We start from the raw sequence: 25242 nt of genomic DNA on the forward strand, positions 1-25242 counted from the left end.
ATTCACATGCATGAATAACTCTTCAATTACTATGCATTGGTTTTATTAATACTAGTACTAATTATATTGGTCATAACCTACAAGGTCTGTTTGGTTACGATACCAAAAATAAAGTTTTTATTTAACTAAATTATTAAATGAATCAGTTTTTATTTAAACCGCTATCACAAGCTACATCATGATTGAATATATATCATCACTTTTCAACAAATGTATTTGCGAAAGAAGTTGGGGGACTATAATATTTGATGAACGAACACTATGAAAATCTATGCAATATACTTCATTAAATTATTGAATTTATAAATCTACACTATATAGATCCATCTTTAAACATTTATAATAATCTACTGTTTATTTTTTTTTTCGCTTATTGTAAAGTTGCAAACTATATTTAATTTCATGCAACTTCGATTGTAGAAAGTAGAGAGGTGACATTTCCACATAAAAACTCTTATGTACACAACAAACAACATTGAACATATAATTCTACTCAATTTGGCTGACCTATTTGTTTCAATTCCAATTGGAAAAATGTAACAGAAAATCCCTATGCATACCAATTCTGACATATGATTAGGTAATAAAAGTTCAGGCAACCTCAAATTCAAAGCATCTAGCATAACTATGTTCGACTAATTTGCGCCACTAGTCCTATAACTTAAATGCATGGGCCATAAGCATAATTCTTCCAGCTGCAATTTGGGCAGACAAAGGAGAGAAGATTCTAGGATGCCCTGCACAAGCAAATGCAAGAATATGGAAAATTCCATATCTTGCTTCAGGCATATCTTCCTTTATTAATAAGTCAATCAATCCACTAAGGTCCTACCAAAACTGAAAAGGGAGCCTACAACTCCATATGCTAGTTAAACTTCATTATCAATTCACTAGCTTAAACAAAAGGGATAGATATATAGGTCAAAAATTTACATATGACTCCAGCCATTACACTCATCTTGTCAAAATATTTTTGAATTTTATGGGTGATGGTTGTGTGAGAAAGGTTATTTTCAATAAATTTTGGCTTTTATGTCATAAGCCTCTTTAAAATTTGGTTTTAGAAATCACTAATTAACCACTAGGCCATCTTCGAGAATACACAAGTTACCTTAATTTGACATAATAATTCTAATTACAAAACCTTCTTGCTTACCACTAAAACATTCAATATATCGAGAAACATCACAAACTCCTTTTTCGGCCCATCACTAAAACATCATTTTCTATTTTTTGAGTTCCCACATGATATGGAAATTTTGCTTCACTATATAACACTGTCCATCTACCAGCTTCATAACTGTGAGAGAGAAAGAGAGAAAAAAGAAAAAATGAAGTCTTTTGCTTGGATTTTAATCCTCTTATTACTATGCACATCTAATTTCATAACAACTTTTGCTCATCAAGATCTTGATATGCTAAGGAGCAAAGATTTACTGATTTCGTCGTCAGAGGAGGAGAAATTCTCGTTCCCGATTATGGAAAAAGTACATGGTGAGAAGCTTCCCATCAGTTCTATGTTTTTCAGTTTAGTTCCAATGGTTATGAATATTGAAATAGAGGTTCTACATAGATTCTGGCCATGCAAGAAAGCTCACGACAGTAGAGGAGATCACCTTTACCGGTAAGGGGCAGAAAGGGAAAGGCGCATATGGAGGCGCCAACGTTGTTCACAAGCGGCCAGGCGAGAAGAACGCTTCGCCAACCTATAGGCCTTGCTTGTTTTTATTCGCCGCCGTTGTTGGTTTCAGCTTCTTCTCATGAACAACAAGTATTGTGTGTTTTATAGTCTTTGAGTTTATTTTTTCCTTGCTATATTTGGTTGATGATTGTCTGTTTGCTTGGTGATTTATAGCGTGTGGCATTGATGAAACAGAAGATTGTGTTTTCTTATATTTCAATCTTGTATTTATTTGATTAATTTTGGAATTCTTCAAGAAAAAGTGGAAGCAAAGATTGTGCAAGACTACTAGTCTACTACACTTCACATGTCACATATGAGACGTTTTTATTTCATTCTTGTGTTTTATTTCATACGAGTAATACAAAAAAACATAAAACAAAAAATTACACCACCATATGATAGTACTTATCAGTTATCTAACCATTTTTAGGATTCACGCACAAACCATAAAGAAACAGAGGAAAGCAGAGCTTGTTTTACTTCGAATTTCATTGTAGATAATATTTGCGGGTGAAATGTGTTAATAGAATGTGAGGTTGGGGAGGGTTTATCCACACTTATAAAGTATTTATATAATTTAGAATTTTTATTTATTAGAAATGGACCACTCACCAGAAAGTGAGGTTGGGGAGGGTTTATCCACACTTATAAAGTAATTATGTAATTTAGGACTTTTATTTATTAGAAATGGACCACTCACCACCTAGTCGATATGAGACAAAATTTAGAGAATTTAACACACCCCCTCAGGCGTGGATAGGAAAGGACATCAGTATTCCATCACGTGGGTAGACAATGCAAGAGATAAGAGAACCGCTTGGGCCCGCTCTGATACTATATTAGAAATGAGTCTCTCACCCCTTAAAAAGGTCTTATAAGGGAGAAGGTTATCCACGCCCTTGTGCTTTAGAGCATCTCCAGTGGTAGCCCGTCCCACTCGGACATCTACTAGGACTTCCCAAAATTACCTCCTGCCACGTCACTAGGACTTCCCATCCCACTGTCACGTCAGTAGGACTTCCTATGCACAATTCGCCCTTCCCATCGCCCTTCCCACTAGGACTTCCCGCAATAAAATAAATCACAAATTCACAAATTATTATGCAATTTACGTTTACGGAAATAAAAATTTCAACACGAATACGAACGGGAAAATTTAACAACTTCATTAAAAAAACACTTTAACAACTTCATTAAAAAAAACATACATGATTTAAAGAAAACATACATCAACGTCAACCCCTCCGCGCCCAAACCTCTTCGATAATATCGTGCTGAAGTCGAACATGGGCATCTGTTTGCCGCATGTCGGCAAATGCACGCAACCGCTAAACCTCTTCATGAGGTACCCCCATATTCACATTCGCGGTGGCCACGCCGTGACTTGGACCTGTACCCGTATTATCTTCATTGGTCCACTGAGTCAGTTCCTCAGCTTCGTTTTCGACAATCATGTTGTGCATTATGATACATGCGTACATGACATCGCCAATATTGGAAATATACCACTGTCGTGCAGGACCCTTCACTACCGCCCATCGACTCTGGAGCACACCAAATGCCCGCTCCACATCCTTGCGCGCTGCTTCCTGACGGCTCGCAAAGTATGTCTTCTTTTCTCCGAGCGGATGCTTGATTGACTTCACAAAGACGGGCCAGTTTGGGTATATCTCATCCGCCAAATAGTATCCCATATTGTGCTGGTTGCCGTTGGCGACGAAACTGATGGCGGGACCAACGCCATTGCACTGATCGTTGAACAGGGGCGACGACTGGGGGACGTTGATGCCGTTGGCGACTGGAGAGAAACTTGTTAACACAAGTGGTGCGAATGAAATGAAGTTCAACGAGCCGTATATATAGAGTTAAAAAAATTCAAAAATCAAAAATACCGAACGACCGACCGGACGTCCTACCCCCACCCCACCCCATAATGGCGCCCGTCTACTCGGACGTCCCTCGGATATCCGAGGACGTCCGACGTCCTACCTTGATGGGCGTATCCGACCCCTTTTGCCACAATGGCGGACGTCCGGTCGCCCGTCGCCGACGTCCGAGCCGGACGTCCGCCGCCGGAGATGCTCTTAGTATTTCAGATATTAGAAATGTTAATTGTATTAAATTATAAATATTCCTAGTGTCGCTTTTCCAACTGCCACGTTTGCAATAGCATTCAGCTCTCTCTCGAATTATCTGTTTGCAAATTGCAATAGCATTTATTCCTATTGATTGATTGAAATGCATGTTTTATGTTTATATCACCCAATTCAGTCTGTAATTAAAATAATTCCCCGATGTGACAATACCAACTTCTGAAAATAAATTACACAGAAAGATACCTTTATTTTTAATTACAAGACATAATTGATTAAATATTTTCAGTATAATGTGGCTCATGATGGTAACTTTGGCTCGTAGTTTCGTTGTGTAATTAAGAAATTATCTGTTAATCATACTTCAATTCTATACTACTATCTTATTAATACCACAAACCAAACATCTCCATGAGGAAAAAGCCATATTCAGATCCTATACTTTTGATTTACAGATAATACAGTAGGAGTAGAAAATATTGATAACACAAAATTTGAACTATAAATCGAACCATAATATATTAGTACTGCTGGTAGACATTCAAGAAGCAAGAATAGCATCAAAATCCTTACAGATCAGCACATGTTGCCAAGGTAAAAACCAAATAATGTGCAAAACAGCCCTGCAAACACACTAGGCCAAATGGGAAATTTGACAGAATTCAAATCTCATAGAGCAGCTTCTCGAAGACTTTCATATGCTCTGCCTGCAGGGATATCGCGACGGATAGGCTCCCGTCATTGGACGGGCTGGGCAGCACGAAGCTCAGGCCCTCATACGCTATGCCTCCCGGCCCCATAAAGATGGGCCTCCCCCACCCAAAATCAGCATCGTGGATCGGGAGCCTCACCCAGCTCGTTATCCCAAGGTTAGGGCACCTAAACGTGTGCGCCCCTCGAACAAGCGCCTTGAGGTCGGGCTGGAGCTCCAAGTAATCCAGAGCTGACCTCAAGTAGTCGTTGTCCATTCTGGCCAATGCATCGTGGATCTTACTAGCACCGTACCAGACGGGCTTAGACTCCAGGTCCCCTGCCACGGCCATGGGCGTGGCCGTGAAGATCACATTACCAAAGTAGCCCTGTGGGAGCGGGGGCTGGAGCCTAGACCGCCCATCTGTTGCGATGTACAGCTTCGTGTCTTGGTCTTCGGGCAGGCCACGTGCCAAGCAGGCGCAGCGCCATATGTGGCCCGATAGCATTTCGTAGGAGCTATAAGTGACGGTGTTACCGTCCTCCTTGGACTTGGCTTTGAGAGTATTGAGTTGGTCCCGAGTTAGCTTGAATATCGAAACTACAGTCTCATCCGCACCATAAGATTTCATGGCCGGTGGGGGCTGGTACTCGATGTGCTTGAATTGAGGCCGAGGGGGATCGCGTGCCCGGAGGAGGTTCCGGTCGATGAATGGCGGGAGGGTGATGTCTAGTCCCCGAGCCATATCGGACCATGTATTGATGAAGTGAAGCCCGGAAAATCCGTCGGCTGCGTGGTGCTGCATTCCCACACCCAAAGAAACTCCACCACATTTGAAAAATGTCACCTGTATAGAACTTGTACTTAGAGCATCTCCAACCATTTATAATAAACACAAACTCATTTTAATGCAAGTGGATTAATCCAACCATGTACACTAAATTCAAATTTAAGAATATTCTCTATCCACTACCCTTTGTTTGTTTATTCATAAAATTTGAAAAGGTGATTTGAATTTGTTTGAGTGTAACCCAATGAATATATTTACTCATAATCCCAAAATGGGATGGATTTTGGAATGCTATTGAAACTAATTGCCTACTCTATTTAGATTTTAAAGTATTATGAAAATGTTATCGGTGTTTTCACTACTAAGGCCATCCACAACGCTGTTCCTATACCGTTCCTATACCGTTCCTTAAACCACTATTTGAGGGCCCCACTGTACTTTTTTACTCAATTCCTTAACTAAGGAACGGAACCTGCAACCCTTCGTTCCTTAACCGTTCCTTAACCGTTCCTTAAATTACTATTCATTCAATTTCATTTTTTTTTTATTTTCCAACCCAATTCAATTTAAATAAACACACTTTAATAAAAAACAAACACACTTTATTAAAAAACACACAACATTAAAAAAAAATCAACTCAGACGCAACCCTAGAGCTTCCACCGCCTCGGCTTCCTCCCTGGGTGGGTTCTACGGGGATATCCTCCCGAATCTGGGACAAACCCTGAGAAAGCCGCGAGCCGGGTGGTCGAGCGTAGGCATCCACATCGAAAGTGGGTGGTTGGTACCCACCCGGCGTCGCCGACCCCTGGGTGCCCGGCGTCGACGACCCGGAACCACCTAGTGTGTTGTACATGGTCTCCCAATCGCCGAACGCGTTGAGATCCCACCCACCGGAGCCGCCACCGCCGTAATTCCCGTCGCCGGACATTTTGTGAAGGAGATTGAAATAGAAAATTGGAGAGGAATTGATGTTGGTTTAGGAAGAGTAGATGTGTAGTCGTGTGTGAAATGTAATAAATTAGGTGTATTTAAAGAATAAGAAAATAAAAATAAAAATAATTAAAAAAAAAGTTAAAAAAACGGTAATATGACCGTTTAAAAAAAATTTTATAAAAATATATTTTTTTAAAAAAAATTAATTATTGCGTCATCGCTGACGTGTCCCACTCGCGGGCCGGCGAGTGGGAAGCACGCACGAAGCGGGGAGCGCCACGTCGCCCGAGCGCGTGGCGGCACAAGCCGTGCCGCGTTCCGTGCCGTCGGCACGCGGAACGGAATGGGAGCGGAACGGTGCGCCGTAACGCGTTCCGACGGAACGGCACGCGTTGGTGGGTGCCCTAATAACATAGACCCCACTCTCCCCTCCTCTCTATTACTTTAGAGATTATGTAGTAGTATAAAAAGGATCCAGCCAAATGTTCATTTTTCAAGGAAAGAGGGAGTATTAGTCAACACAACTAAGTAATTTCTCATTGTCTTTATTACTTTAATTATATTTTTTCTCTCTAAATTAACATAGTACTCCTATTAAATTAAAATTTTCTTTGAAGTTAATAATCCATCTCCAGACAGATAATAAAATTAAATGTTTTCATGTATTCAATTCCAAAATGAGCACTTATCACGGATCAACAGGAATCTAAATATACTTTAAAAAAAAGACCCAAAAAACGATACCAATAACACACCTGCAACACGAGAAGCGGATATTTGGATATTCCGAGAGAATAATCCACCGCCGGAATGAGGCGCCGGAGCTCCAAAGTTGGGGCAAAATCGCCGTAATCATCCACCGAACCGTCGGACACCGCCTCCACAAACAGCACGCCCTCGGCGTTGCAATTGATCTCGATCCGGCCGTCTTCGTCTCGCTTCAGCCTCCCTGCCATGGGGTAGAACGGAACCAGCGCGCGTCCGAGAGCCTCCTTCATCACCGCCGTGTCGGCGGCGGCGGTGGGGCGGTAGAAGTAGACGCTGGGGGTGTGGAAGTTCGGGACCACAAGGTCAACGTTGGAATTCCACAAGCTGACCGCCGGCGTCGCTGCCGAGGGACGCACCAGGGTGGAGTCCTTCACCTCGATCTTCATTTCTGATTGAATTCTAGGTATTGCTGCTTGCTATTGCTGTTGATTGAAGTTGATTTGGTGGAAGAGGTGGTGGTTTGTAATTGTAGTAGAGGGTGGAGGGATCCGTTTGGAAAGAAGATAAAAGTGAGTGCGTTATATAATTGCAATTGGCTTACCTACCTCGCTTAAATGAGGGTGACTGGATGACCATGACACTCAACCTATCTTTTAAAAATCGGACCGACAAGTGAACCAATAAGGCTATCGGTTCACGGTTTAACTAGTCCCATCGGTCGAACAGGAATACTATATAAAACATATTTATAAATATTTATATTATATTTATATGATTGTCATCACCTCAACATGCAAAAAAACGAAAGGCATATATACAATAACTTAAATAAAATACAGTATTTAAATGAACAATTACATATTACTTGTACACTCCCAAATAAAACAGCAGCTAATTTAGAGCATCCACAATAGCGCCTAGCGCACCGTCTAACCGAGCGCCGACGCTAGACGGTGCGCTAGGCGATCTATTGCAGCCGCCTAGCGCTCGGCGGTTTCGCGGCGCTAGGCGGTGCGCTAGGCGATCCGCTAGGCGCTATTGCAGCGTCCGGATCGCCTAGCGCACCGCCTAGCGCGAAATTTTAATTTTTTTTTTCCGAAACACTATATATACGCGACTTGCCTGTCATTTTCATTCGCACCACTTGTATTAACGAATACTCTCTCTATCTAAATTTCTGTACAAGATCAATAACGGTAAATGGATCTCAACAACGCGCCTACTTCAGGGAGTAGCGGATCTCAAACTCCCCCGATCCCCGTGGGAGGTGGATGGAGTCAGATGCACCCATACTACAACATGTACCCGTGGCATCAGATGATGCCCGGGATACCAGCGGGGGGGAGTCCGTCGGGGGCGTTTCCGGCGATGTCGGGGTGGGCACCCGGGATGCAGATGATGCCCGGGGGGTACCGGCGACGCAGGGGACGCCCGCGACACACGGGACACCGGGGGACGTCTATCGCCCCAGTTTTAATTTTTCGACTGGTTCGTCGCACACATCGACGCCAACGGAGGTTGCGCCTCCGGCCCAGTTTGACACTTTCTCCTTCGATGACTTAGGGTTAGATCTTTCCGGTGTTCCGAATGCTCCCGTTCAAACGGGGGGTGCAGGGCGGGGTCGGGGCGCCCCAAAGAAGAAAGGCAAGGGGAAAAGGGTCGGTGAGTCCTCGCAGCCGGGTGAGGACGACAACTCGGTACGGAGGAGGTAGACGGACGCGGAGAACGTCGCGCTGTCCAAGGCGTGGGTGAGTGTTTGCGACGATCCTCTCGTTTCGAACAACCAGAGGATCGTCAACTTGTGGGACAAGATAGCAGCAGCAGCCTACCAGAGGTTTTGCCCGGAGGGGAGGCCACGCAATGGGGAGGATTGCCGGAAGGGGTGGGACCGAATCAGGGTTGCGGTCTCCCGATTTTCGGGCTTGTACACCAACGCCCTCCGCATGATGAGCAGTGGGCAAACGGAGGACGACTGCAGGAGGATAGCGGAGAAAGCCTTCCCCCTGAAGGGGGTGTACAAGGAATTCACCTACTGGAACTGCTATCTTGTGCTGAACGACTCCGAGAAGTTCCGAGTAGGTGTCGACTCTGGCTGGCCGAAGAAGCAACGGTTGAACTATTCCGGTGATTTCAGCGGCAGTAGCGGTGGTTCCCACGACCTCCCTGAGACGGCCCAGGAGGTCCCGACCCCTCGTTCGTTTGCTCGCCGTACTCGCCCGGTTGGGCACAGGCGGGCTCAACGGGAGGCGAGGGGGGTCGCCGGGGGCTCATAGGAGGTCCAGTCGGCATCCCCCCTTGGCCAATCCACAGCGGATCTCAAATTCTTCGCGCGTCAACAAACGCACGCTCAGATGGTCAAGACGATGGCCGAATGGCGCGCGGCGGTGGACCCCGTGGAGAAGAGTTTGCTTCAAACATTGCTCCTGAGCATGCAGGAGGATTTGGAGGCGGCACGGAGGGAAGCCGCCGGGAGTAGAGGCGGCGGCGACGGAGGCGGAGGCGATGGTGGCGACAGCGACGGAGGAGACGACGACGGCGACGACTAGTGAATTATTGTACTTTTTTAAAAATTATTGTAATTTTTTTTAATTATTGTACTTTTTAAAATTTTAATAGTATTATTAATATTTCCCGTATATGTCTAGTAAATTAAATTTCGTATATTGTGTGATTGTTAATTATTTCATTTTGTATATATTTGTTAATAGTGATGTGGATATTATGTGGCTAGGCTATGGCTGGGCTATTGCTGAGCTATTTGCTTGTTTTGATGACGTGGCAGGAGGATTTTTAGTGCTGATGATGTGGCTATGGCTGAGCTATTGCTGGGCTATTTCTAGTGTGGATTATTAGTTGTATAGATATAGACTAGGCACATTATTAGGTGGGATGAAGAGTCACGTGTCTCTCTGAAGGTAGTAGGCCATTTATTTATTTAAATTAATTTTTATAATCGATCCAATAACATCACATCAAGTATTACTTTCTCTTCTTTTCTTCTCAATTTCGAATACCTCACACTCGTCTCTCCCTCTTCTCTTCTCTTCTCTTCAATATCAGACCTTACATCTACTTCATTTTTTAGGCAAAATGTCTCTTGAAAGTTACTCCATTCGCCGGCGCTGGAGTAGGAGGGGGCGGTGCCAAGGAAATGCTGGAGTAGGAGGAGCTGTGGTCGTGGCAGCACTGGAGAAGGAGAGGGGCGCAGCTGTGATTTTTTTTTTAATGTTTGGATGTGGAACCGGTCGAATCGAGCAGCGGTTTCCGGCCGAACCGTCCGATTTTGCTGGTTCATAACGGCTCGATTATCTGACGGTTTAAGATGCCAAACAGGACCGGAAAGGCTAACGGTTCGCGGCCAAACCGGTTCAACCGGTCAGTCCAATCCAATTTTTAAAACACTTAATTAAATTGGAACTAATATTTCTTCGCAACAACATATGGATAGGAAAGTACCCAAAGAGTGGAATATTAGGTGCAACTCAATATTAGGTGTACATTTATGACGAAATAAGTACAAAATGTTAGTATAAAAATTAGTTGAACCTAGTCTTGTTCTGGTTGACATTTATTCACATGATCCTTAATTATTACTAATTCTTTTTATTAGAGATCTTTATTACAAATATAAATAAAGAAGGTATCTAAAAAATTACTCCACTAATAATAATGAAGAAAGTATATGTATATTTTTAAAACAATGAATTGGTCATTGATATGATGGCTGAATCGTTCAAACCTAAACACTTGAAATAAATCTGTAGTATTTTAAACATACACACAATTGACAATACAATATCTAGGCTTGGATGTAAGAATGAAACTAATAAATATAAACACGTATATAAGTCATTGGATAGAAGGAAAAGACTAACGTCATCCACTACGCTGTCTCTATATCGTCCCTTAACCCGTCTCTTAACTATTATTTGACCACTATTTGAGGGCCCCACTGTCCTTTTTTCCTCCATACCTTAACTAAGGGACGGAACCTGCAACGCTCCGTCCCTTAACCGTCCCTTATTCCGTCCCTTAATTACTATTCATTCAATTTCATTTTTTATTTTTTTTCCAACCCAATTCAATTTAAACAAACACAATTCATTAAAATTAAAACAACATTACAACTTAAACTTTAAAAAAAAAAGAAAAAAAAGACATAATTAAAATTCTAAAAAAATAAAAATGACATAATTTAATCTTCTCCGCCAAAGTTTTCCCAAATGTGCTCAATTAGATCCTCTTGGAGTTGAGTGTGGGCGCTAGAGTCGCGTGTCTTTGCCCGAATAGCCAACCGTTCTTGTATAGACGGATGCGCTCCACTTCGCGGCGGACTACTTGCGGTTGAGCTTCCGGGGGATTCGGGGTCGAACCAATTTCCCGCATCGGGTCCTTCGTCTCGAACAATCATGTTGTGCAAGATTATGCACGTATACATGATGTCGACCATGCTCTCCATGAACCACGAACGAGCCGGGGCTTTAATGTTGAAGCGCGCTTGGAGAACCCCGAACGCCCTCTCCACATCCTTGCGCACAGCCTCCTGCTTCTGGCAAAAAGAGCCTGCTTTGGGTTTGCAGGCCTGCTGCACGTCTTCCCGAAGGTCGGCCACTTCGGGTAGATGCCGTCGGCGAGATAGTACCCCATTTTATACAGCCGGTTGTTGGCGACGAAGTTGATGGCCTGCGCTTTACCATCCAAAACTTCGGTAAAGAGGTCGGACTGGTGGAGCACGTTTACGTCGTTTTTCGAGCCAGGGACCCCGAAGTACGCATGTCAGATCCAAAGCCGGTAGTCGGCAACGGCCTCGAGTACAACGGTTGGGTGGGTGCCTTTGTGACCGCTCGTGTAGGACCCCCTCCAAGCCACCGGGCAATTCTTCCATTGCCAGTGCATGCAATCGACACTGCCAAGCATCCCGGGAAATCCATGCACTTGTTCGTGCAGGTTGAGGAGGAACTGACAATCGTCCGTGCTTGGCCTCCGGAGAAATTCGTCACTGAAGGCTACCCGGACGCCTCTGCAGAAGTTGAGCAAGCACATGCGCCCAGCGGTGTCTCCTATGTGGAGGTATTCGTCGAATATGTCTGCCGTTTGTCCAGTCGCAAGCTGACGGATGGCTGTAGTACATTTTTGCAACGTCGTGTGGCTGGGACGGCCTACCGCGTCGAACCCTTCTCGGAAGAACTCTTCCCGGGCCGCCAAAGTATTCGCTATGTGGAGAAATAGCGGTTTACTCATGCGGAAACGGCGACGGAAGTAGGTATCTCCCCAAATCAGGTTATCGCAGAAGTAGTCGCGTACTAACCGTGCGGCGGCTTCCTCCCGGTTCCGATTGATGTACTTCCGGGAGCGTCGTGGGGTGGCGCGGCTTCCTTTGCCTCTCTTCATCGATTTTCTTCAAGTGATTGTTCCATTAATTGACGCATTTGCTCAAAAGGATTCATTTGTTTGAGTTGATTTAAGATGGAAATTGGAGTGATAGAGAGGATTTGAGAGGAATAGATGTGTTTGTGTTTGAAATGAGTATGAAATGAGATTATTTATAGAGTAAAAAAAATTTTAAAAAAGGAAAATAAAAAATTAACGGTAATATTACCGTTTGAAAATTAATTTTTTTTATTATTAAAATTCGAATTAAAAAAAATGAATTATTGCGTCATCCGTGACGACGCCACTCGCGGGCCAGCGAGTGGGCGTCACGCAAGCATCGGGCGCGCGACACGTCTCCCGGGCGCGTGGTGGGACGACGCGTCCCGTGTCTCGCGTCTACGGGCTACGGGACAAGACGGGCGCGGACTCGGGACGGGATGATCGTTGCAACAGGTCCCGCGGAGGACCCATCCCTCCGGCACGAAACGCGAGCCCGGCGCGGGACGCGTAGTGGATGGTCTAAGTATAAAAATTCGATTGAATATAAAGTCGGCCCCTGATATTAATCCATAAATGGGTGAGAACTAATACTCTGCACCTACCATAAATAAATGTACTACTCCATTTACAAAATCATGATTTATAAAACGTACTCCTAGAATCAATTTATTTAAAGCTTAGAAACAATCACATCAATTTTCATATGATGGTGTATTTAAAAGAAGAAAAAAAAATACTCCATCTGCCCTATGAAAATAGCATATCTTGAAAGACAAATTTTAGTGTGCAATTGATAAATTAATGGAAAGAAGAAAAAGAAAAAGAAAAAAGTAGTCAAATTAGTTTAGTAGATTGTGGGGTCCAAATAGGATTTAGTTGCTTAAAATTTTCCTTATTAAGAATTAATACCTTCTTCGTCACACTTTAGGAGTCTTAGTTTCCATTTTAATCCACCCCTTATCCACAATTTTGGTACAATTGAGTTTCCATTTTAGTCCGTCACATATTAGGAGTCTCATTTAAAATATTTCATAAATGGTAATAGACCTCATATTCCACTAACCTCATACCATTCACATTTTATTACTATAAAATTAATATATAAAAATAGGACTCACGCTCCAATATGTAATATCATTTTTCACCAACCCTCATTTACAATTCTTAAAATATGTGTCAACCCTCGTTGAGACTCTTAAAATGGAACGGATGGAGTATAGTTTTAAGAGACGATCCAAAATGATAAAATTAATTTATTTATATGGGATAATGGAGTATATCAATTCATACCTAAACATTAAATTTTTTAACAATTTTCAGCATGATCTGACATTATATTTTTACTCAAAGTTCGTCTGGAACATACACACAACTTTAATACTAGATGTTACCCCGATACATCACTCCCTCTATCAACAAATATATTTAGATGTTAATTGTTTTACCTTTTTCATTTGTTACGTACAAAATTAATGCTTTATTATAAAAATGAAACTTATATTTTCAGTAAGTTTTATTCATCAACTTCTTCACAAGAGTCAAACAATTTATTGAATCTTTTGAATCCGCAATGAGTCAGAACAAGACTTATGGAGAACAGGGTAAGTATATTTGTCACTAATTAACGGTTTCAAAAGCCCTAATCTCTTCATATTCCGAATTAAAATCATAATCAGGCAATTCTAGGCTAATCAATCTCCACAAAAAAATATTATTAACACAATCGTTCAGGACCTATATTCTGACCAATTTTTTGTTCAAGTTTCAAAAACATCTATTTTAGCCAGCTTTTATAGTGTTACAAACATAATGTCCTAATAAATTAATCAGCCTTATTTTTCTTTACAAATTTGATATTGTTTCTCTCTTATACTCAGACGTATTACTAATTTATACTGAATGTATTGTGATACTCCACTACAAGGTAATACGTCAAATTACTAAAAAGGAAAAACGTTAATTGTGCAACTCGAGATTTTAATGATATGAATTAGATGAAAGTTGGTGAGATGGTGACATAAAATTTTTTAGTAAGTAATAAAATTAGTACAAACCTGTCTCACCTACTTTGTGGAGACTTTGCTTCCAGCCATAGAATACTACCTCTACTAGTAAAATGGAGTACTTTCTTCGGTTTCACGATGATTCGAACTTCATTTAACTTACTTTTAATCATTTAATGAATCTCAATATTATAACTCTATTCATTCAATACATCTATACTAAATTTTTGTATTTATGTTTATTTTTAACGAAATTAGATTAATCATGTGAGTAAATTAATTTTTAAAACAAATTTCTTTCATCCTTTGTTAATTAAGTTGTAGTCCTTTTACAATATCCTAAACTATTTTAATCATTTCTTTTTTGGGCAAAAATAAATCCTTTTACACAAGATTATAGTACTACTTTCAAATTTATTCTATTTTATTGACTCTCCAAATTTATTTTCTCTCTTAATTTTCTCTCTTACTTTATTTTTTTTTACTTTTAAATTACATGCCTAACAGTAATTAATAAAAGTAAGGCCATTAATATTAGTGTGGGCTGGCGTGCGGCCGCGCTGGTGAGGCGGTGGGCCCAGTCGGCCCACAGCCTTCAAGTACATTCTCCTAATCCCCATCCTTAGTTGGTGTTCTATTCTCTTGGTAAAAGAACGTATAGTACTAGCAGTATTTTTGAGAAATTAATAATTGACATAATTAGAGTAGTAAACTATAGTGACGTGAAGGTTAAGTAATAGGAGTACATAAAACATACTACCTTCGTTCTTTAGATTTTGTCACACTTTGACCGAGCATGAATTTTAAGAAATGTAATAGAAAGCGAGTTAAAAAAATTAGTAGATAGTGGATCCTACTTTTATATAGTATAATTTTATAATAAAATATGAGTTGAAATGAATTAGTGGAATATGAGGTCAACTACTAAAAATGGTAAAATGTTAAATGTGATCAATTAAGTAATGTGGGATGGGGGAGTATTTGTTTTATAGTAATAAAGTGTGAGTTTAAATGAGCCGGTGGAATATGTGCTCTACTATTAAAAAAGGTAAAAAGTGAAATGTGATAAATTTTATGGGATAGACGAAAATGAAAAAATGTGACGTAAAAAGTGAAATGTGATAAATTTTATGGGATAGACGAAAATGAAAAAATGTGACAAAATTTATGGGACCGAGGGAGTATATGGTGTTGAAAACTACGCACTATATATATACAATTACTATAATATAGTGTAAAAAGAATAAGATGCTTCCAAAAAAATACTGTAATAATTAAGATGGCATTCAAATCAATTATATGAAATGAAGTCAAGCCAGAATATTGAGAGGCATGCTATTATAAATAGAGGGAACATCATTTTTGGTCTACGAACTTTGCCAAAGTATCATTTTAGGTCCGTGAACTTTGAAAATATCATTTTAGGTCCGTGAACTTTGAGTTAGTATCATTTGAGGTACTTTTTACTATTTCCAAGTTTTTTTGGACGAAAATACCCCCAATACCTTAAAGTGTATATATTTTTAATAAATTTATCATATACTCATATTTTTTTATAAATATCTTTACAATATATTTTTGACAAATTTTCTAAATATAATTTGACCGTAAATATTATCACTTAATTTTGTGACATGCAAGTAAAATTGCTTCTTCAATTTTTTATATTAATTTTTTATAAAATTAAATATAGAAATTTTCTTTAATAATAAAAAATTGAATAAGCAATTTTAAAGAAAATTCAATTTTTTATTATTAAAGAAAATTCTTTATTCAATTTTTAAAGAAAATTAATATAAAAAATTGAAGAAGCAATTTTACTTGCATGTCACAAAATTAAGTGATAATATTTAAGGTCAAATTATATTTAGAAAATTTGTCATAAATATATTGTAAAGATATTTATAAAAAAATATGAGTATATGATAAATTTATTAAAAATATATACACTTTAAGGTATTGGGGGTATTTTTGTCCAAAAAAACTTGAAAATAGTAAAAAATGCCTCAAATGATACTAACTCAAAGTTCACGGACCTAAAATGATATTTTCAAAGTTCACGGAACTAAAATGATACTTTGGTGTTCACAAATAATAATTAAAAATTGTGGGTGTGGTTGTTGAAACTTTCTAAATTGAGACAGTGGAAATAAATTTATTTTACGGATAAGTGACGGAAAAGATTGACGCCGTCCACTTTGGTGAAAGTTCGTTCAATGGAGTTGGTGAGCAGCACAATTGAGACAATTGGTCATGTTAATATCACCAACCGATTAGCCAAGTCAAATAAATTATATGTCATCAATGTGAAATATTAATTTTATTTGTACTTGTAGTATTATATTGATATTGATAATAGTACTAATATAAAAAAAATCAAGTGTGGATTTGGATATCCTATAAGTTGTAGGAAAGCTATTTCAAGTTTTCAACCTATGGGTATTATTAATAATAGTGGTGAAAATGGAGGAAGATGTTGCTATCGATGAGTCATTAAGGGAAGCAAAATTTTGGATTATTAGGGTCGAAGAAAAGAAGTAAAAAAGGAGGAGTTAGTTAACAACAATAAATAGGTATATTCCTATGGAAAATGAGTGTATTTTTCAATTTTGACATCTATGTCATGTATTCTTTTTAGCTTTACTACTACAGTATAATTCATGATTCATTTAGTCTAAAAGACAACACTAATAATTTGATACGTCATAAACTGGTTTATTGGACTGTTTCTAAAGCAATCAAAATAAATAAATAAATAAAGGACATATCTTTCATATCTATTCAAAATTTAATTGTTTTTGGATGAATTCGAATTGTAACTATTCTTGGATGAATTTAGAATATAAATAGATTACATAGTCATTTCATGTGTCTAATAAGTGGAGAATATTTTTAATGCAGGCCCAGACCTTCATTGTCTAATAGGTGGCATATAATTTAATGCAGGCCCAAACCACTCTTAGTAGTAATAAAAGTGTTTTTTAGTGTTGTGCAGCATCGGCAATAGAAGTTGTAATAGTCAGATTAGTAGTGAGAGAGAATAAATTAATACTAAATCAGTAATACTATAAACTAAATGTATAGTATATAGTTTCAGTTCGATTTGTTAAATAAAATAATCATGAGAGGTAATATAGAACCAAGTTATAAGATTATTTTAGCTGCATGAGGGTGACTATGACTAATTATTATATGATTATTTATCTAGAATTGAGTTGTGGGATTCAATCTCATGAACCAAATACAATACTCTCTTTGTTTTATCATAGTTGAGGCGAAACTTTTCGGCACATAATTTTAGAAATGAATATTGAGTGTGTTAAATAGATAGATAAAAAAGTAAGAGAAAGGAAAATGTAGAGAGAATAAAGTATAAAGTGAATAAGTAGAGAAAATAAAGTATAAAGTAAAAAAGAAAAAAAAGTCACCATATATGAAAATGACTCAATTATGAAGTAACTTTCCAAAATAGAAAAATGACTCAAATATAATATGTATATTCTTATAAATCGAACCGTCCCATGGGCCATGTGTATCAGTGTATGTCGACAGGAGCGACGATACTATAATAATTGCTATTAATAGCATTCTAACTTTGCGACGACGCATCACTGACACCAAACGATTCGAAATGCTACAAGTACAATATCATTCAATTCTATCTCGAATGCTCCGTTTTGCAAATCGCAAATGCATTCAATTCTATCTCAACTACAGGATTGCATCAACGTTCAATTCTATTGGTTGATTGAAACGAATGTTTATGTCTCTTAATTGAGCACGTAACTAAAATAATACCCCAATGTGACAATGTCAACTTCAAATAGGAAAAAATATTTATTTATCAACAAATTCGATCAATTACAATAAGGTTCTCCCCTCCATCCCATAATAGATGTCACACTTTCCTTTTTAGTTTGTTCCATAAAAGATGTCACATTTCCTTTTTGAAAAAAGTTTTCTCTCACATTAATATAAATATACTATTTTCTCTCTTCATCTAACACACAATACAACATCTCATAAAATTTCGTATCATTATTTAATTATGTCATCTACCATGGGACGAGGGAGTACTATTTGTTTTGAATTATACGACATAACTGTAAAATAAACTTTCTGTATAATGTGGCTCATGACGGAAAGGTTTGTTCAAATTTTTGTTGTGTAATTAAGAAATTATGTATGAATCATACTCCAAATTCAATTCTGTACTATCTTATATAGTAGTACTCCATTATAAGTATATTTCCACAAATCTAAATATATCGACGAAGATTCATAAAGCAATATTCAGATCCTACAATTTTTTAACTAAAGATGAATTCAATATAAAAATAATAATTAACGCAAAATTGGAACGTCTGATAACTCCAAATTATCATGGAAGGACATTTTGCATTTTTATTATATAACTTTACAAATTTATGTAAATTTTTGTGTTATACTATATGATTTTTCCCATTTTTTGCAATTTATGTAAATTATGAAGTAGAAAAAGAGATGATATACACACAATACACACCTGTAGGAAGAGGATTCGGTAACTCGAAATTTGATGCGAATAATCCACCGTCTGGATGAGGTGGGAGTGATCCGTCGTAGGAGCAAAGTCACTCAAGTCATCGACAACGCCATCTGCCTCGCCTCCACAAAGAGAACTCCCATGCCATTGCACTCGATTTGATGTTGACCTCTCTATCACGCGTCAACCTTTCCGCCACAAGTAAGACGCTACATTGCATGGTTGAGCACCGCCTTCAACATCATTGTATTAGGAAGGTTGGCCGCACCAGTTGATGATAAGAGAAGTGATACATGAGATGAGAGTTATATAGAGGTTTACCTTTTTCGTATAAAAATTATTTTTTATCATTCAATAACTTCAACCCATAATTTCTTTACACTAAAAATAACTTTCTTAACCTCACTTTTTTTTTTCTAGAACTTTCTAGGGGTAAGCAAAAAAATCAAAAACCGAATATCCGAACCGAACCAAACCGAAATTTTGAAATTCGGTTCGGTTTTTCGGTTCGGTTTTAAAAATAAAAAATTTCAGTTTTACGGTTTTGTTCGGTTCGGGCGAAAAAAATCAAAAAACCGAATTATTTTTTAAATATAATATTATATATATTTTGTCTAATTTAATTTATTATATCATATATATAATATATATTCTTTCAAAATATTTTATATAATATGTATTATATATATTCTTTTAATTTTATATTATATATTTATATTCTATTAGTATATATAAAATAAAATAAAATTATATATATTATTATATACACCATATTTTTTCGGTTTTGTTCGGTTTTTGAAGTTCGATTTTCAATTTTTCAGTTTTTCGGGTTCGGTTCGGTTTGGGTTTTGAACTAAATTCGATTTTTGGGGTTTGGATTGGTTTTGGCAAAAAACCAAACCGAAACCCGAATGCTCACCCTAGAACTTTCCACTAAGTCCATCGGCAATAATCAATGGGCACAGGTAAAGCTACAGTGAATTATGGCCAAGAAATATGGCCTCAGAGTGTTACGGGCCTTGAATCTTATTATTATTGGGTTACCAATCACTTATATGGAGTATGTATTGGATCAAGATTAATAAGCTTATTTCCCTTTTAACAATAAATGTTCCTTATAGTTATTCCAATTTGCAACTAAGGAAAATAACTCTTTATACTTCTTATTTCGTTTTCTCATGGATCCCAAAGTGCCAAGCTAGGAATTAAGCACAACTGCACAAGAAACACAGAATAAATTTGTGATATCCTTAACGGATTGTAGCATTTTTGTTGGGCTTCAACATTGTAACGGTATTTAAGACCCGTTAGACTTTTATTTCTGCTTAAAATTGCAGCTGGCCCGTTGCAAAATTTTCTCTTTCGAAGATATGAAATCCAGCCAATTCGACAATTCAGAATACTAGGCTTCATAATGATGAAAAACGTGTATAAAATGACTGATCTGGAAAAAATATTAATTACATCCTAGTTCCATAAAAATGAAAATATTCTTATTAATCAAATCAAAATAATAAAACTTACTAGTATTATTTATAAGTGGTTAGAAAACTAAGAGACTAAGAAGAAAATAAAATGAAAATTACTCCCTCCAGTCCCGTTACGTTACAAGTGAAGCGCTCCAAATAGGATGGTATTTTTGCAAAAATGATAATAAATACTACTGATTAAAGTAGAGATAAAATAACTCGACATGCATCAAACAGGTTCGCCACTAGAGAGCGACACATGTTTTGTGGTGGGTGTGGTGTATCTCTGATTAAATTATACTAGTACTTCTATAACAAAAATTACATTTCCTAAAAATGAATCAAGATTTGAAAATAATAGGCGGTGTTTGAATATAGAGAAAGCGGTGGTCTCATTTAAAATTAACATAAATAGTTCATTTAACCCCACCCTCTCTGGTTTTGGACCCTTTCCCTTACAGTTACAGAAGAATGAATGATTTTGGCAGACATTCATTCAAACCCTTACAAATTCAGAAAGCACAAAAAAAGAAAACAACAAGATCAATTTAAATCTCATAAAACAACTTCTGAAAGCGGTCCATATGCTGCGTATGCAGCGTGATCGACACGAACAAGCTGCCGTCGTTATCCGGATTCGGCAGCAGATAACTCTTCCCTTCAAACGGCGCCGCCCACGGCCCCATGTACACCGCCTTCCCCCACCCGAAATCCGGCTCGTAAACCGGCAGCCTCACCCAGCTGATCACCCACAGATTCGGGCACCTGAAGCTGTGCGCCCCCTGCGCCAGCTTGCTTATATCCTCCTGCTGCTCCAAGAAATCCAGCGACGACTTCAAGTACTCCTCGTCCAGCCTCATGATCGAGTCTCCAACTCTCCTCACCGCGTACGACAGCGAGTTCGTCTCGATCTCCCCGCACGTCGCGATGGGCGTGGCGAAGAAGATGGCGTTGCCGAAGTACCCCTTCGGCAGGCCCAGCTTAGCCCGCCCGTCGAAGGGGATGTGGAGCTTCGTCTCCTGGTCTGCGGGGAGCCCGCGGGCCGCGCACACGCAGCGCCAGATGTGGCCCGCGAGGACCTCGAACGTGCTCCACGGCCTCTCTGATTCATCTGCGGGCTTGCACTTGGCCTTGAGGGCGGTGAGCTGGTCCCGGGTCACCTTGTACTTGGAGTAGGCGATCTCGGTGTGCTCAAGCGGGACCGGGAGGGTGGGAGGGGGCTGGTACTCGGAATGGCTGAACTTCGGCTGAGGGGGGTTCCGGGCTGAGAGGGAGCTGCGGTCGAAGACGGGAGGGGGTGACGGGGCGGGGGCGCCGCGGGCGAAGTTAGCCCATGTGTTGATGAAGTGGAGGGCGGAGACGCCGTCGGATAAGTGGTGCTCGTTTGCGACACCTAAGCCGACGCCACCGCATTTGAAGCGGGTCAGCTGGGCCAAAATTAGTCCTCGTTAGCATAATCCGATGGAATTACTAATCATTAAATAGATAAACATCAAATTTGAAGCTAGCAGTTATTTCCTATGCTATAAAGTATTATTCTCTGTGTTGTTACGCAGTAACAGAATCATTTTTTTTACCCAGAAATTAAAAAAGAGATATAAAGTGTATTAAATAAATTGATAATAAAATAGGAGAGATACCAAGATATAGGAAAATGACTCGAACTGTCATCGAACAAAGGGATTAGTAATTAATGAGTTTGGGAACGGAATGTGTGGATATGGAATTGACTACTAGTACTATGTTTATGAATAGAAAAGTCAAGTAGTTGGATTTTGAATATGAAATTGGCAATGACGTCTTGTGTTTGATTCGCCTAACACAAACAAAAGATGATCAAGACTATAAATCAGGAAAGAAGATGAATAATCTTGAGACCTTAATTGTTGCCTAAGAGCATCTCCAATCCGCGACGGATGACCGGGACGTCCGCCATTGTGGCGTCGAAGGTCGGATACGGACGTCCCGTGAAGACGTCGGGTGTCCTCGGACGTGCGGGCGACGGCAGGCGGACGTCCGCCATTGTGGAGTGGGTTGGACGTCCGGTAATTAATTTTTTTTTAAACTCTATATATACGGCTCGTTGAACTTCATTTCATTCGCACCACTTGTGTTAACAAGTTTCTCTCTTCTTTTACTACAAATTTCATTTCTACTTAATGGAGAACAATAGGAACTCCCCTACCACGAGCGAGTCGCAGACTCCGGCGTTTCCCATCGACCTGGAGGGAAACGTTAGCGGAAATGTGACAACAGTTCCGACAATGTCGGGGATGGGTGGAATGGGTGGGATGATGTCCCCTTATATGTACAATTGGATGGGTGGGGGCGGCATGGGCGACGAGGACATCGCGGAGTGAGCCGGGGATATTGGACTATGTATTTTTCTTTTTTTGAATGACTATGTATTTTATTTTTTTTCTAACTATGTTTTTTTTATGTTTTATGACTATGTATTTTTGCCCGTATTTTGCTTTCCCGTATTCCGTGTCAAAATTATAATTCCGTTTTTACGTAATTACATTATTGTGATTTTTTTTATTGCGGGAAGTCCTAGTGGGAAGGGCGATGAGAAGGGCGGATTGTGCAGGGGATGTCTTAGTGACGTGGCAGTGAGATGAGAAGTCCTAGTGACGTGACAGGAGGTGTTTTTGGGATGTCCTAGTGGATGTCCGAGTGAGACATCCGCCCACTGGAGATGCTCTAATAAACAACAAATCTAAATCCAAACGAGTACAACTCTTAAGGTTTAAAATTGGTCCCACTACTTCTTAGTGTATCCAAACTAGACACAAAATGCTACGTACCAAACGACAAAAATTAAAAGTTCTCAATTCAATCATTCTTAGAAAGTATAAATCCGAATAAAAGTGAAAAATAAGGAGAATGAAATTAGAGATTTGATTAACCTGAAAAAGCATGAGTGGATAGGTGGAAATTCCCTTGGCGTAATCGACTTTGGGGATAAGGTTGAGATCGGGGCGGGGAGCGAAGTCGCCGAGCTCCTCCAACGTGCCGTCGCTCTCCGCCTCCACCAGCAGCACCCCCTTGCCGTTGCAATCGATCTCGAGGCGGTTACTATCGTTGAGCTTCAGCCGCCCTGCGTAAGGGTAGAAGACAACTAAGGCGCGGGCGAGCGCCTCCTTCAGCGCCGCCGCGTCGAAGAAGTCGCCCGAGCCGTCGTGGGGGTAGAAATGCACGCTGAGCGTGTGGTAATTGGCCGGCGATAGCAAGTCCAGATTCGACAGCCACACGCTGCCGCCCGGCGTCTCCGAAGCCGGCCGCACCATTGTCGAGTCTGTGATATCGATCTTCATTCTTTAGAGAGAGAGAGAGAGGAAGGAGAGAGGTGATAAGTAAGTTCAGAAAAAATTGAGAGGGGAGACTAATAAAATAGTAGTGGTGTTGGAGGCTTCCTTTATTGAGAAAAGTATGTGAACAAAAATCATCTATGTAAATTACTTCCTTTATTTATAGGGTAAATTATTGATGATGTTATACTCCTATATTGAAATGAGCGATTTAGGGCTCATTATTTGTTTGGGGTCTATTTAGGGTGTCCAAGATAAAAGCGGACACCCAATAGCCCCGCCTCATTTTTTATCTATAGCCTCAGTTTTTTGTCTATAGCCCTAAAATTTTATTTCCGCCATTATAGTGGACATTTCCAATAGCCCCAAATTTTATAATTAATTTTCATTTTAGTTTCAATCAAGTATAATTTAAATCATCGCAATATAAATAATTAGAAAATGAGGTAATTGGACCCGAATATTCGTTGTATTGCAAAAGGGTAAAATTATACAACGAATATTTAAAATAAAATATAACTAGATCAAATATACAACGAAAATTTAATCTAGTTCAAATCACAAAGGTGTTCACACTACGCCGCCACCTCCCCTACGTGCCCACACTTCTTCAATCAAATCGGCCTGGAGTGTGGTATGTGATGTGGTCCTGCGCATATCATCGAAACGTTGGATCAAATATTCATTGCTCCGTGGTACGCCCATCTGGATCTGCGCGGAGGCAACACCGTGACTTGTACTTGCGCCCTCTTCCGGTGCCCAGCGCTCTGCCGCAAATCCTTCATCCTATTATCATATTATGCAATATGATACATGCTAACATAATATTCGCGACATCATCTTCGTGCCAAACTCGTACCGGGCACCGTATAATGGCCCACCGCGCTTGGAGGACACCAAAAGCCCGCTCAACATCCTTCCTAGCACCCTCTTGTTTGCGCGCAAAATATTGTTTCTTCAGTCCAACCGGTTGGCGAACAGTCTTGACGAATTTTGAGTGATGAAAAGTTGGAATTGTGTGAAAATAATGAATGGAATGGGGTGTATTTATAGGTGAATTAAATTGAATAAAAAAATCAGGGGATATAGCCGTGCCGGACACCGTGCCACTATAGAAGCCCCGCCTATCCGCCGCGTCCGCCCCGGAGTCGCAGCGTCCTCGCCTCGGAGTCGCCGCGTCCTCGCCTCGGAGTCGCCGCATGCCCGTCCGCCGCCTACCGCGCCCACACTCGTCGTCCGCCCCGGGGGCGGATGTCACCTCCACTATAACCGCCCCGAGATCGCCCCGGCGAGGGCTATAGCCGCGCCTCAACCATAGTAAATACTCTTATGTTTCAACTAACACATAAATAAACAAGCAGTGGCGGAGCCACCCCAAAACCTATCATCATAGGTATACCTAATAACAATTCGCAACCTTGGTCCAGCGGTAATCCACTCTTATTTAACATAGTAGTCCTGAGTTTGATTCCTAACAAATGCCCCTTGTATATCTTTTTTCCTACTGCTCCTTCATTTGTTTATTCAAATCTTTTGTATTGTTTTTCTTACCGCCCCTTATTTTGTTTATTCAAATCTTTTTATCTTTTTCATATGGACTCTAAACTAGAAACCCATTTAATGCACACATCTTTTGTTTATTAAATCTTATGCATTTCT

At 39.9% G+C, this 25242-nt stretch overlaps 2 protein-coding genes and 1 long non-coding RNA gene across 3 annotated transcripts; 1 reads left to right on the forward strand and 2 right to left on the reverse strand.

Annotated features, from left to right (window-relative positions):
* Nucleotides 1-606: 606 nt before the first annotated feature.
* On the forward strand, nt 607-1964 carry LOC121746746. Its single transcript, XR_006039070.1, has 2 exons — nt 607-1494; nt 1574-1964. It is a non-coding gene; the product is annotated as an uncharacterized LOC121746746 (long non-coding RNA).
* A 2306-nt stretch (nt 1965-4270) lies between these two features.
* Nucleotides 4271-7477, reverse strand: LOC121749716 (shikimate O-hydroxycinnamoyltransferase-like). Its single transcript, XM_042144315.1, has 2 exons — nt 6950-7477; nt 4271-5315 (listed from the first exon to the last, which is right to left on the reverse strand). The coding sequence occupies exons 1-2, from the start codon at nt 7346-7348 to the stop codon at nt 4440-4442; spliced, it is 1275 nt and encodes a 424-aa protein (XP_042000249.1). The 5' UTR covers nt 7349-7477; the 3' UTR covers nt 4271-4439.
* Nucleotides 7478-20639: 13162 nt separating this feature from the next.
* LOC121747317 (rosmarinate synthase) lies at nt 20640-23836 on the reverse strand. The gene is made up of 2 exons (XM_042141335.1): nt 23182-23836; nt 20640-21699 (listed from the first exon to the last, which is right to left on the reverse strand). The coding sequence occupies exons 1-2, from the start codon at nt 23587-23589 to the stop codon at nt 20821-20823; spliced, it is 1287 nt and encodes a 428-aa protein (XP_041997269.1). The 5' UTR covers nt 23590-23836; the 3' UTR covers nt 20640-20820.
* Between the last annotated feature and the right edge of the window lie 1406 nt (nt 23837-25242).

Source organism: Salvia splendens, chromosome 9 (assembly GCF_004379255.2).
Source record: "Salvia splendens isolate huo1 chromosome 9, SspV2, whole genome shotgun sequence".
Taxonomy (NCBI): Eukaryota; Viridiplantae; Streptophyta; class Magnoliopsida; order Lamiales; family Lamiaceae; genus Salvia; species Salvia splendens.